The 13,386-nt window shown below is 48.7% G+C and overlaps 1 protein-coding gene across 1 annotated transcript in view; it reads left to right on the forward strand.

Annotated features, from left to right (window-relative positions):
- Tmc5 (transmembrane channel like 5) overlaps window positions 1–13,386 on the forward strand; it is a 30,532-nt gene that overhangs the window by 14,869 nt on the left and 2,277 nt on the right. Inside the window, exons 9-17 of the mRNA XM_042666721.1 lie at window positions 1,553–1,708; window positions 2,606–2,757; window positions 4,649–4,727; window positions 6,655–6,752; window positions 7,824–7,919; window positions 9,333–9,408; window positions 9,599–9,732; window positions 11,742–11,915; window positions 13,098–13,176. Coding sequence (XP_042522655.1) covers window positions 1,553–1,708; window positions 2,606–2,757; window positions 4,649–4,727; window positions 6,655–6,752; window positions 7,824–7,919; window positions 9,333–9,408; window positions 9,599–9,732; window positions 11,742–11,915; window positions 13,098–13,176 — 1,044 coding nt within the window. The remainder of the gene's footprint in view (window positions 1–1,552; window positions 1,709–2,605; window positions 2,758–4,648; window positions 4,728–6,654; window positions 6,753–7,823; window positions 7,920–9,332; window positions 9,409–9,598; window positions 9,733–11,741; window positions 11,916–13,097; window positions 13,177–13,386) is intronic.

The following is a 13,386-nucleotide window of genomic DNA, read 5'->3' on the forward strand; positions in this document are numbered from 1 at the left end:
ATTGGTGCTACCTGCCTAGATGCCAGTTTAGCAATCCATGTCCAGTTCTTAAATTGTGCCAGGTATGGTGGCACATACCTGTAATCCCAGCCCACAGGAAACTGCAGCAGGAAGCCTGTGAGTTCCAGATTAGCCTTGGCTACATAGCAAGACTCTTGTCTCAAAATTAACAAGCAGGCCAGGCGTTGGTGGCTCACGCCTGTAATCCTAGCTATTCAGGAGGCTGAGATCTGAGTATCATGGTTCAAATCCAGCCTGGGCAGGAAAGTCTATGGCACTCTTATCTCCAGTGAACCACCAGAAAACCAGAAGTGGTGCTGTGGCTCAAGTGGTAGAGCACTAGCCTTGAGCTGAAGAGCTCAGGGACAGCGTCCAGGCCCAGAGTTCAGGCCTCATGACCAACAACAACAAAAAATAACAACCAGATAACATAAGAAATTTGCAATGGAAGCTGTTGATCAATAGAGGCTGGTAGGTGGGGAAGAGAAAGCAATAGAGTTGCCAGGTGGTAGTGGCTCACCCTTGTAATCCTAACTACTCAGCAGGATGAGATCTGAAGATCACAGTTTGAAGCCAGCCAGGGTAGGATGGTCCTACCGACTCTCATCTCCAATTAGTCACAGAAGAAGCCACAAGTAGTACTATTGCTCAAGTGGTAGAGCACTAACCTTGAGCAGAAGAAGCTCAGTGATAGCAGCCAGGTCCAGGACTCTGTGTGTGTGGTAGTTGGGGGGGGGGGGGGGGAAGCAGTAGAGTTATTCTGCACAAAACATAGCGTGTGCATGTTTGAGATACAGTAGTGAAAACTCCTTAGTGTAATTAAGACACACTGAAAAAAAAAAAAAGAATGACAGCAAAGTAAAGTGGACTTGGGTTTGTGAGGTGGGAACCAATAGGGAGGCGGGGGAGGGAGAGAGAGGATGCAAATGGTTGAAGGTGTTTATTTGCATGTATGAAAGTAGAACAGTGGAACCTATTGAAATGGTTTTGGGGAGGAGGAGTGGGATGGGGAGATTCATAGATGAGCTGAGGTTGATTGAGATCCATTGTTTATGTATGTGGAAATGGCACAATGAAACCTACCAATATATGTTCACTACAAGAAAAGCAAAACCCAAACCAAAGGGCCCATGAGCTCCACGCCTTCAAGAATAAGATCAAAAACTATGGGTCTTGGTCTGGGAAGGTGTCTCAGCGGTACAGTGCTCGCCTTGCATGCAGGAGGCCCTGGGTTTGATTCCTCAGCACCACATGAGCAGAAAAAGCCAGAACTGGTGCTGTGGCTCAAGTGGTAGAGTGCTCGCCTTGAGCTGAAGAGCTGAGGGACAGTGCCCAGGCCCAGAGTTCAAACCCCACGACCGACAACAAATAAAATAAAATAAAAAGCTATGGGTCTTTGTCAGAGATGGAAAGGAAATTTAGCCAAGATGATGGGGTTCTTGGCCATTTTGAGATTCTCCCATAATCCATTTCCAGCATGAACTTCCGCCTCACCTGCAGATCTGGGTGGCTTTGTGACCCGTGGGTCAAGTTGACGGGCGTGTGTTTGCAGGAGAACCTGTCGGAGATTCGTCAGGAGAACACCAAATTCACGCTCCACCAGCAGCTGACCCGCTTTTCTGCCCACGTGGTGGCCTGGCTCGTCTCTACGGGAATGGCCGCAACCTGTTGTGTAGCTGTGTATTACCTGTCTCAGTTCAACTCTGAGGTAAAGCAGATAGACAGGATGATCCCGTCTGGAAGCAAAGAGCCAGAGGCTAGGCTGGGTAAAGGGGAGGTGGTACAAAGCCCTTCCTTTTAGTCTGGATTGGTGGCTGGGTGTTTAAAACTGTGTATCTTGGGAATGGATGCTAGTGACTGACTCACACCTACTCACAGCTACGGAAGGGGTTGAGATATGAGGATCGAGGTTCAAACCCAGCCTGGGCAAAAAAGTCTATGAGTCTTACTTCCAGTGAATCACTAGAAAAATGGAAGTGGAAGTGTGGCTTAGGTGGTAGAGCACCAGCTTTGAGCAAAATAGCCAAGCAAGAGTGTGAGATAATGAGTTCAAACTCTGGTACCAGCCCCCAAAACAAAACAAAACAAAATTAAGAACACCTTCACAATCTCCCTGGGCAGGAAAGTCTCTGAGACTTTTTTTTTTTTTTTTGGTCAGTTGTGGGGCTTGAACTCTGGGCTTGGGCGCTATCCCTGCACTCTTCAGCTCAAGGCCAGTGCTCTACTGCTTGAGCCACAGCACCACTTCTGGTTTTCTGAGTAGTCTATTGGAGATAAGAGTCTCACGGACTTTCCTGCCCAGGCTGGCTTTGAACTGCAGTTCTCAGATCTCAGCCTCCTGAGTAGCTAGGATTACAGGTGTGAGCCACCGGTGCCCGGCTCTGAGACTCTAATTTCCAATGATCCACCAGAAAACCAGACATGGAGCTGTGGCTCAAAGTGGTAGAGTGCTAGCCACGAGCAAAAGAACTAAGGGACAGTGCCCAGGCCCTGAGTTCAAGCCCCATAACCGACCAGAAGAGAGAGAGAGACAGAGAGAGACAGAGAGAGACAGAGAAGGTCCAGCACTGAGTGGGCATCTTGGTCCTCTCCTCCACTCTGACAGTTCCTGAAGACACACAGGAACCCCGGGGCCGTGCTCTTACTGCCTTTCGTCGTATCCTGTATCAACCTGGCTGTACCACGCTTTTACTCCATGTTCAGGCTTGCGGAGAGGTTTGAGATGCCACGGCATGAAGTCTACGTCCTCCTGATTCGGTAGGTGTGTCTGCCATACTCGAGTAAGGCCTCATTTCTAGGGAGCCAAAAGAGATTTGGCTCAAATCCCCAAGTTCTGAGCTCCAGAAGGACAGAATTCCAAGAGTAGCCCAGGTCCACCAAAAAAACCTTGCGAAAATACACTTACTGAGTACAAATGCTTTTTCTAGGTCCCCTTTCCCTCAAAGTGATCCGTTACTTTTCTCAATAACTGTCCTCCTCCTCCAGGATAACACCTATAGATGGGCCGGGCGGTGCATTGCACCAAGGCCTCTGGCTGAGGAATTATGGGGGACTGAAACCATACAGAATCAAACCAAGCCCTGGTTCCCACAGCACCACGTCTGGGGAGACACAGTTCTGCGACTCAGGCCGCCCACCCCCACAGAGGTGGGAGGGGGTCACTCATTGACCCCAGAGTTTGATAGATAAAGGTGAATGCTACCCAAATCCAGACATGATAGCTGGTTTTCTCAGTGGCCCTGCCTGAAGATGACTTTCCTTTACGGTTCACTGTTAGGGGCTGCTCCTTCCCATGGCCTCGGAGATCTGGCTCCTGGGCCAATGGTCCAGCCTCATCTTTCTGCCTCTGTCCTCCTTGATCATGGCCCCTTCTCCCTCACTGGCCTCCTAAGTGTTCACACACATGCCCAACTATGTACCTACCTCCAGGCCTTTGCACTGGCTGTGCTTTCTGCCTGGAAAGCTCTTTTTCCACAGAGAGGAACATGGCTCATTTTCTGGCTTTCTTTTGACTTCTGCTCCCAGGTTGGAGAGCTCCTCCCTAACCTCCTCACTTCCCTTTCTTCTCTGCATCATAATTTTCTTACCAAATACTAACTTTCTTATTTATTGGTTTCTTACACTCCACACACACACACACACACACACACACACACACTCTTTGCCTTGTTCACAATTACCTGAGACATAACAGGTTATCAATACTCATGGTGGAAATGAATGGCTGAACACGTCAGTCACGCAGTCTCTTTCATTATCCCTCCACATGGACCACATTACCCCTTTTGTAGGTGTGGGCACCGTCACCCCCATAACCTTGCATTCTGGGTAAGATGGATGTAATGGACCAGAGTTGTAAAGACGAAGGGGGAAGATTAAGGAGAGCAGGCATCCAAGACACCTTTCCACTGAAGAACATTTACTATTAAAGCAACAGGAAGTTAGGTGATGTAACAGAAGAGCGTCAGAATAAATTGGGTTATGCTGCCATAACAAAAATCCCCCAAGGAGGAGGCAGGCGAGAACTGATTGTATATACCACAGAACTGAGAACTGTAAGGGCAGGGGTGGGTGAAGGGGCTGTGAAGTTGTTGAAGTAATGGCACGCATCGAGATGCATTGTGTGCATTAACTACTTTGTTAAATGGCCAAAAAAAAGAAAACATTACATAAGCTAAAATGAGGATAGGGGTAATAAAGGAGGGTGAGAACGTTGGAAGGGGTCACCTCGATCAAGATGCACGGTATTCATAATGCAATTACTCAAAAAAGTCCCCCCAGATCTCCACAGCCTGGGAAACAATGGCTTCTTTCTTTCCTGTGTGACCTCTGCACTGTGGACCGGCCAGATGATTCTGCCTGTGATATCCCCTAAGGGGCCAGGCTGTGAGCACAGGAACATAATTGGGAGACAAGGCGTTAGAGGATCACACGCTGGCTTAGAGGCCATAGTGATAAGTCTCACTCCTGCTCACCTGCCATTGGTTAGATCTAATCAGTCAGATGACCTCCAGCCTGCCAGAGTGTTGGGGCAGGGGGGCGGGACAGGAAGGGCAGGACCATCTCTCCACAGATATGTTGGCAAGCACACGCTCAGGAGGCTCCACGGAGGGTAACGAGAGCTGTTTCTCTTCTGTGGTTGATCTAGAAACATCCTGCTGAAAATTTCCATCATTGGCATTCTTTGTTACTACTGGCTCAACGTGGTGGCTCTGTCAGGAGAAGAGGTGAGAGATCCCCGGGATGTTCTGCCCTCTTGAGTTGTCATTGCTTGGTCTTACCATGGAGGATGTGAGTTTCTGGATGGCCATCACTCTGTGTTTGGCACAAATGCCTTTGGGGCAGAGAGAGGAATGAGTCTAGGAGACAGCCACATGGCATAAGAGGTCACCATGAACACGCGAAGATCCTAGTCAAAAGCCAGCTGCATCATCGCTCAACCTCTTGAGGCATCAGTTTTCCCATCTGTAACATGGGCACGCTGGCTTATACCATTGTGGGTGGAATAAGCGTGTGCCCAGCATATACTAGACATGCTGTGGTGGTGTCCCATCCCTGATACATTCTGGTCCTCCCTCATTTGCCGGTGGCTTTTAAGTCCTCCCTCACCTCGGGTGATAGCGTCCAGCCCACCCACCTAGAGAGTTGTGCCCCACATGCCTTCAGGGAAACTCCACCCTCTCTGGTCATCCCCTCATGATGCCTCTGCTTCCCCAAGACAGACAGCCTCTACCTCTACCGGATTTCTTCGCTTTTGCCAGTGCTAGGCCCTCAAGGCACAGGAAGCCCTGGAGTTTGAAGTAGAGTTGGGGAAGAAAGGGCATCTCTTTAACTCTCTGCCACACTTTGTCCCTGAGCCCACCACACACAACACTGCTGTGCCCAGATGCAAATTGTTTTGCATGAACATGACACTCTCATCTTTTCATCCAAGTTATTGAAGAAGTTCAAACCAGCCTTCCTTAATAGGTGGTTAGAGAAGATATCTTGCTATCCTTCCATCTATCCATCCATGCATTGATCTGTCTGTCTGTCCATCCATTCATCTGTTCATCCATCCATCATTTATCCATCTATCTATCCACTGTACATTTATCCATCTGTACATCCGTTCATCCATCTACTCATCCATTCATTCATTCACTGATCCATCTATCTGTTCATCTGTCCATCTATCCATTTGTCCATCCATCTATTGACCTGTCCATCCATTAATCTATCCATTTCTATGTATCTATCCACTCATCTATCCATCTATTCACTAACCCATTCATCTGTCATTCCACCAGTCCATCCTTCTATCCATCCATCCATGCATTCATCCTTTTCTCTCTCCATCTATGTATCTACCCATCTATCCATTCTTGGGCTGCACACACAAAACTTCCCTCTCCTCCCTAAGCCAAACCTAAAAGCTCCAGCCTATCAGCAACTTGCACTGGCTTTCTGCAGAACTTAATAACCACAAATTTCATAAACCAATGCCTTTGGGGCATTAGCCTGCTTACACCTCAAAGTCATTATCTCAGTCAAGCAGACACTGACTGATTTTCTGTGTGGTCATTGGGCAAAAAGAAGAGAAGCATTCTTAACGCCAGTGCCTCTCATGTTCCTGAAGAACCCAATTACCCTGGGCCAAGAAATGGGATGCAGAAGGAAAAGGTCTGAGATGAAATGACTTAAAGGGAGGGCTGATGAGAAAGGGGAGTTGGTACATGTGGAAGGTCAGCCCTAGGAAAGGCAGAAGAGAGAAGCACAAAGGGGAATCAGCATCCTTGAAAACAAACTTGGCCCCATTTGTGCAAAGAGGGAAATCTGCTTTTCTGGGTACTAAGGTCTGGATCAAGCCCCCAGCCACTTCTAAGCACACGAAGCCAGGGATGGAACAGATAAAACAGAGCCCCACTTGGGGCTGGGAAGGTGGCTCAGTGGTAGAGCACTTGCCTTGCATGCCTGAGGCCCTGGGTTTGATTCCCTAGTACCACATAAGCAAAAAGAAAAAAGCCGGAAGTGGCGCTATGGCTCAAGTGGTAGAGCGCTAGCCTTGAGCTGAAGAGCTGAGGGACAGCGCCCAGGCCCAGAGTTCAGGCCCCACGACTGGAAAAAAAAAAAAAAAAACAGAGCCCCACATCCTGACTCTCGTCTGCGTTCCAGTGTTGGGAGAGCCTCATTGGCCAGGAGATCTACCGGTTCCTCCTGATGGACTTCGTGTTCTCCATAGCAGATTCCTTACTGGGGGAATTTCTTCGGAGGTAAATAATTGTCATCAAGAATATTTAATTGGCCAGGCACTGGTGGCCTGTAATCCTGAAAATCCTAGCTACTCAGGAGGCTCTGATCTGAGGATCGCAGTTTAAAGCCAACCCAGGCAGGAAAGTCCGTGAAACTCCTGTTGCCAACAAACTACCAGAAAACCAGAAGTGGTGCTGTGGCTCAAGTGGTAGGGTGCTCGCCTTAATTGTTCCTAGTGCTGACCCCACAGGACTGTACTGATCTGCCCACTGACTTAGGAACAGCATTCTCTTCTAAGCCAAATTTTACCTTAACCTGCTGTCTTGATTCATTGAGTCCAGGTGATCCTTGATAATTTTCTTTCTTTCTTTTTTTTTTTTTTTTTTTTTGGGTCCGGTCGTGGGGCCTGAACTCTGGGCCTGGGCGCTCTCCCTCAGCTCTTCAGCTCAAGGCTAGCACTCTACCACTTGAGCCACAGCGCCACTTTTGGCTTTTTTCTTTTTGCTTATGTGGTGCTGGGGAATAGAACCCAGGGCCTCATGCATGCAAGGCAAGCGTTCTACCACTGAGCCACCTTCCCAGCCCCAATAATTTCTTTTAAAAAAGAATCTCACAGACTTTTCTGTCTGGGCTGGCTTTAAACCACAATCCTCAAATCTCAGCCTCTTGAGTAGCTAGCCTTCCAGGCATGAGCCATTGGCACTCTGTTCACTTAGCTTCTTTGCTCAAGGCTGGCACCCTACTGTTTGAGCCATGTTTCCACTTCTGGCTTTTTGGTGATTAGTTGGAGATATATCTCGAATTTGCCTGTGCTGACTTCCAGTTGCAACCCTCAGATCTCAGCCTCCTGAGTAGCTAGGGTTATAGGTGTAAGCCTCTGACTACTGGCTATTAACTCTTTTTCACAACCCAGATACACTCAGTACCTCCCCTCAAATGGGCCAACTTCTGTTATCATTTTTTTTTGTTTTTGTTTTTGTTTTGTGCTGGTCTCACTCACAGTGTTCCTGGTCTGTAGGAGATCTTTGGAAGAGGGAGGTGTTTTGTTGTTATTTTTACAGTTTGAGAACTAGTCTAGTATCTTTTCACAGGCTCATTGGGATGAAGTTTAGCACCAGCTGTGGCTTACAGGAGTTTGACATTGCCAGGAATGTTCTGGAACTGATCTACTCACAAACTCTGGCATGGTAAGTTTTGCAGCTTGGTTGGCTCCTACCTCAATACAGACTTGAAATTTTGGAGATGAACTCCCAAATCTGTTGTTTTGAAAACTGCATGGTGGTGTATATATGTTGTGGGGGGGTGGGGAGAGATATCGAATCCTAGCTAGTGACTTTTCTAAGAAAAAAAGAAAAAGGAAAAGTGGAATGCCCCCCCCGGGGGGTCTGAGTGTTTGTTCTAAGGACTGTGAGGGAAGAAAGCGTCTCTCCCAGGACTCCATCCTTGGCTGATGACTGTCTTCTCCCTGAGGGTTTGCATAATCATCTGTCCATGTATTTGTGGCCCAATCTCTTCTTGGAAGGCCACTAATCACATTGACTAGGACCCAGCGCAGATCATTTTAACTTAATTATTGCTTTAAAGACCATCCCCTTTGTCCAAATGCAGGCACATTTGGAGGTTGTGTGTGTGTGTGTGTGTGTGTGTGTGTGTGTGTGTGTGTACATCATCATAGGAAGTTTGGTGGTGGTGATGAGGCTTGAGCTCAGGGCTTGGGCACTGTCCCTGAGATTTTGTGCTCAAGACTAGAACTCTACCACTTTGAATCACAGCACCACTTCTGGTTTCCTGGTGGTTAGAAACAAGAGTCATGGGCTGGGAATGTGGCTCAAGTGGTAGAGTGCTAGTCTTGAGCAAAAAAAAGCTCATGGACAGTGCCCAGGCTCTGAGTGCAAGCCCCAGGACAAGAAAGAAAGAAAGAAAGAAAGAAAGAAAGAAAGAAAGAAAGAAAGAAAGAGAAAGAAAGAAAGAAGAAGAAAGAAAGAAAGAAAGAAAGAAAGAAGAAAGAAAGAAAGAAGAAAGAGAGAGAGAGAGAGAAGAGAGAAAGAAAGAGAGAAAGAAAGAAGAAGAGAAGAAAGAAGAAAGAGAGAGAGAGAGAAAGAGAGAGAGAGAGAAAGAGAGAAAGACAGAGAAAGAAAGACAGAGGAGAGAGAAAGAGAGAGAGAAAGAAAGAGAGAGAAAGGAGAGAGAGAAAGAGAGAGAGAGAGAAAGAGAGAGAAGAGAGAGAGGAGAGGAGAGAGAGAGAGAAGAGAGAGAGAGAGAAAGAGAGAGAGAGAGAGAAAGAGAGAAAGAAAGAAAGAAAGAGAGGGGGAGAGGGGGGAGAGGGAGAAGGAAGGGGAAGGGAGAGAGAGAGGAAGGAGGAGGAGGAGGAGGAGGAGGAGGAGGAAGAGACATATGGACTCTCCTGACTGAGCTAGCTTCAAACTGTGATCCTCATATCTCAGCCTCCTGAGTAGCTAGGATCACAGGCATGAGCCACTGGTTCCTGGCAGTCATAGGAACTTTAAGGGGGGACACAGTTCCACACTCTCCCTTCCTCATCCACCCTCCACTCTGCTCTCTCGCCCGGTCTCTGACACTCACCCCCTTTTTCCTCACAGGCTCGGAATCTTCTTTAGCCCTCTGCTGCCCTTGATCCAGATGGTGATGCTCTTCATCATGTTTTATGTCAAAAATGTGAGTCCACCCCAGTCAGCTTCCCCCAATCAGCTTGCAGCCAGGCAGCTTGAAGCCAATCAGCTGCACTTATATTTCCTTGGGGCATGTGGGGGCAGGACTGGGGAGGAGCCTGGAGGCAGGGATGGGGTGTGGTGGGATCTCCTTCCTGGGCAGATTTGGGAGGTGACTTGTGTGTCTCTCTCCTCAGATCAGCCTCATGATGAACTTCCAGCCTCCAAGCAAAGCCTGGAGAGCCTCACAGATGATAACGTTCTTCATCCTCCTGCTCTTCTTCCCGTCCTTCACTGGGGTTCTGTGCACCCTGGCCATCACCATCTGGAGGTAGGGCATGGAGGCCATAACTGAGGCTTAAGAGACCAGGCCTAAGCTGGGCCTTGGTGGCTCATGCCTGTCATCCTAGCTACTCAGGAGGCTGAGATCCGAGGATCAAGGTTCAAAGCCAGCCCAGGTGGGAAAGTCCGTGAGATTCTTTTTGTTTGTGTGTGTGTGTGGTCGGTCATGGGGCTTGAGCTCTGGGCCTGGGCGCTGTCCCTCAGCTCTTCAGCTCAAGGCGAGCACTCTACCACTTGAGTCACAGCGCCACTTCCGGTTTTCTAGTGGTTTATTGGAGATAGGAGTCTCATGGTCTTTCCTGCCCAAGCTGGCTTTGAACCGTGATCCTCAGATCTCAGCTTCCTGAGTAGCTAGGATTACAGGCGAGAGCCACTGGCGCCTGGCTTCCGTGAGACTCTTATCTCCAATAAACCACTAGAAAACTGGAAGTGGTGCTGTGGTTCAAGATGTAGAATGCTAGCCTTGAGCTGAAGAGCTAAGGGACAGCGCCCAGGCCCAGAGTTCAAGTCCCAGGACCGACAGAAAAAAAAAAAGAAACTAGGCTTAGTGGTGCCTGTCATCCTAACCACTTGGGAGGCAGAGATAGGAGGATGGAGGGTTGAGGCCAGCCCTACAACAACAACAACAAAAAGTAAGATTCAAAGAATTAAGAGAGTGTTGCAGTACCCACCCATAATTACACTCATGCAGGAAGCCTAGGTAGGTGGAGGATATGTAGAGAAAAGAGAAGAAACGAAAGGTGGCTGGGGGCGTGGCTCAAGTGGTAGAGCGCTAGCCTTGAGCTGAAGAGCTCAGGGACAGCGCCCAGGCCCAGAGTTCAAGCCCCATAAGTGACAAAAAAGAAAATTCTTTTTGGACAATGTCAGCCCTTCCCTTGCTCTCTCCCAGTTCTCTCCTGTCATTCTCATGTACATGTTGTATAGTTGCTCTGTGTTCTTTAGAACTTGGTCTAGGGGTGGCTGGGGTACAGGATCAGTGAACAGATAAAGAGGGTGGCTGGGAATGGGGGTGGGCTGTGTGTTGGTGGGTCTGCGTAGGAAAGTCATGCTTTAGAAACTAGCCCTGGGAAGACAGTCTCACCGGGTCAGACTCCCCCGTTGTTAAAACAGAACTTACGAAGTGCTTCATAACAGGCTGGTAGCTTGTGTCTGTAATCTCCTACCTACTCAGGAGCCTGAGACCAGGAGGACTTGAGGTTCAGAAGCAGCCCAGGGAGAAAAGTCCATGAGATGCCATCTCTAGTGGACAAGCAAAAAGCTAGGCTGGATGCCTGGCTCAAGTGGTAGAACACCAGCTAAGCAACCAAATCCAGCAAGTGTGAGACCCTGAATCCAAACCCTGGTACCAGAAAAACACAACCGATATAGAGCTCTAACCATGGTCTCATAGTAACCTGCAGACACTAAGCATAAAAAGCTGGATTTATTCTACACACCAGGCACCCACACTTGGAAGCAGTTTCCTTGCTTCTGCCAAGGACTGGAAGTTTCCCAGAATGGTAGGGGCCCATGCAGAATGTCATCTCAATGAACCAAAAGGCCCCCTCCCGACCTCCCCTTGGTTCTGTTGTACTGCGGCCCAAGCTCTTGTTCAATTTCTAGTACCCAGCCTTTCCTATCTGCCCCCCCCTACCCTTGCCCTGTGCCTGCCTTGTCTCCTCTGGATTCCAGCTCCAAAGCCACCTCTTAAATTCCACCACCCCTGGGCTGGGAAGTTGGCTCAGTGGTAGAGTGCTTGCCTTGCATGCATGAGGCCCTGGGTTCGATTCCTCAGCACCACATAAGCAGAAGCTGCCAGCAAGTGTCGCTGTGGCTCAAGTGATAGACTGCTAGCCTTGAGCAAAAAAGCAAAAAGCTTAGGGATAGTGCCTAGGCCTTGAGTTCCAACCCCAGGACTGACCCCAAAAAAGAGTTGTTTCCAGGTCCCTGGTGCAGAGAGGACCCTGCTTCGCAGCTGCCTCTATTCCAGTGGCCTTTCCCACCCCTTGTTTTTCCCAGGTTGCGGCCTTCAGCTGACTGCGGCCCCTTTCGAGGGCTGTCCTCCTTCATCGAGGCCATCTACAGCTGGATTGACACCCTGAGCAGGACGCCCGGCTACCAGTGGGTTGTGTGGATCTATCGGAATCTCATCGGCCGGGTGCACTTCTTCTTCATCCTTACTCTCATTGTGCTGTAAGCTGGGCTTCTGGGAAACTTGGGGTAGTGGGGGGAGCTCTAAGGGAACCCTACATGGTAACCAGATGAAGATAATTTAGGGTTGGAAAGCCAAGAGCCACAGCATAGCTCTGGGCTCAGGGTGGTCCTGACTCTACTCTTCAATAGATAGGGTTGTTTGTTTGTGCCAGTCCTGGGGCTTGAACTCAGGGCCAGGGGTTCTGTCCTTAAACTTTGCTTTTTTCTTTTCCTCTCAAGGCTAGAGCCTTACCACCTGAGCCCCAGCTCCATTTCCAGTTGTTTTTTTTTTAATTAGTTTGGTGAGTTTTGGTGCTTAATTGGAGAGAAGAATCTCATAGACTCTCCTGCCAGTTGCTGGGGCTGGCTCCGAACCGCAATCCTCAGATCTCAGCCTCCTGAGTAGCTAGGATGACAGGCATGAGCCACTAGCACCTAGCTGAATAAGTTGTGTTTTTTAATTTTAAATAATTTGTTTAATCTCTTTTTTTTTCCTGGCCACTCTAAGACTTGAACTCAGGGCCTTGCATTGGCTAAACAGACATTCTACCACTCCAGCCACAACCCCAACCTTTTTGCTTTCATTGATACACTTCCACCCCTACACACCCACCACCAACAGTGACCTGCCCAGAGCTTTGTTCTGAGCTGTCTAGACTTTGCATTCACTGGGTCTACAGGCAATGCTCCTCTGCCATGAGTGGCATGGCCTACAACTTAACTGGACCTGGAGTTAGCCTCAGACCTCACAAGTTAAGGGCTCCATCTCACAAGGCTCCACCCACTGCTGATGCAAGTGGCAAGTCCCAGGATGTCACCTGTGCATCTGACTCACTGTCGGTGAGGTCAGGCCAGGTTGTCAGGACCCCTCCGCACATTCAATCACGGGTTGAGATGCCTCAAACTCGAGAAGGTGTTCCTTCTTTACTATTGGTTAGGGAAGAACCAAATGGAAGCCAGGCTTGGAAATCCCATGCTAGCCTTGAGCAGAAAAGCTCAGGGACAGTGCCCAAGGCCTTGAGTTCAAGCCCTAGGACCTGAACAAAAACAAACAAAAAAGAAAAAAAAAACACAACCAAATGAAACTCACTTGTGAGCAAATGTGCTGATTCTTTTGCACCACTGAGATTTGGAGTCTCAAAGCCCTGACCAGCGTGTCTGTGGTTCTGTCTCTTCCTCCAGAATCATCACATATCTTTACTGGCAGATTACAGAGGGAAGGAAGATTATGATCAGACTGCTTCATGAACAGATCATTAACGTGAGTCCCGTTGTTCCTGGAAGCAACCCAGAATGCGAGGGCTTTGGGCAATTCTTAGGAGGATCTTGGGCAGTGTTGGGTAATCGGAGGAGAACTTAAGGTCTCTCACCACAGGCCTGCTTCCTTGAAGGTCTCCCACAGAGATATTGTCTCCCAAAGATCCCAAGCAGATGCAACAGCAACTCTTCTCAAACATTGACCACTGAGTTT

This window comes from Dipodomys spectabilis, unplaced genomic scaffold (genome assembly GCF_019054845.1).
Source record: "Dipodomys spectabilis isolate Male_0828 unplaced genomic scaffold, ASM1905484v1 ptg000366l, whole genome shotgun sequence".
Lineage (NCBI taxonomy): Eukaryota > Metazoa > Chordata > Mammalia > Rodentia > Heteromyidae > Dipodomys > Dipodomys spectabilis.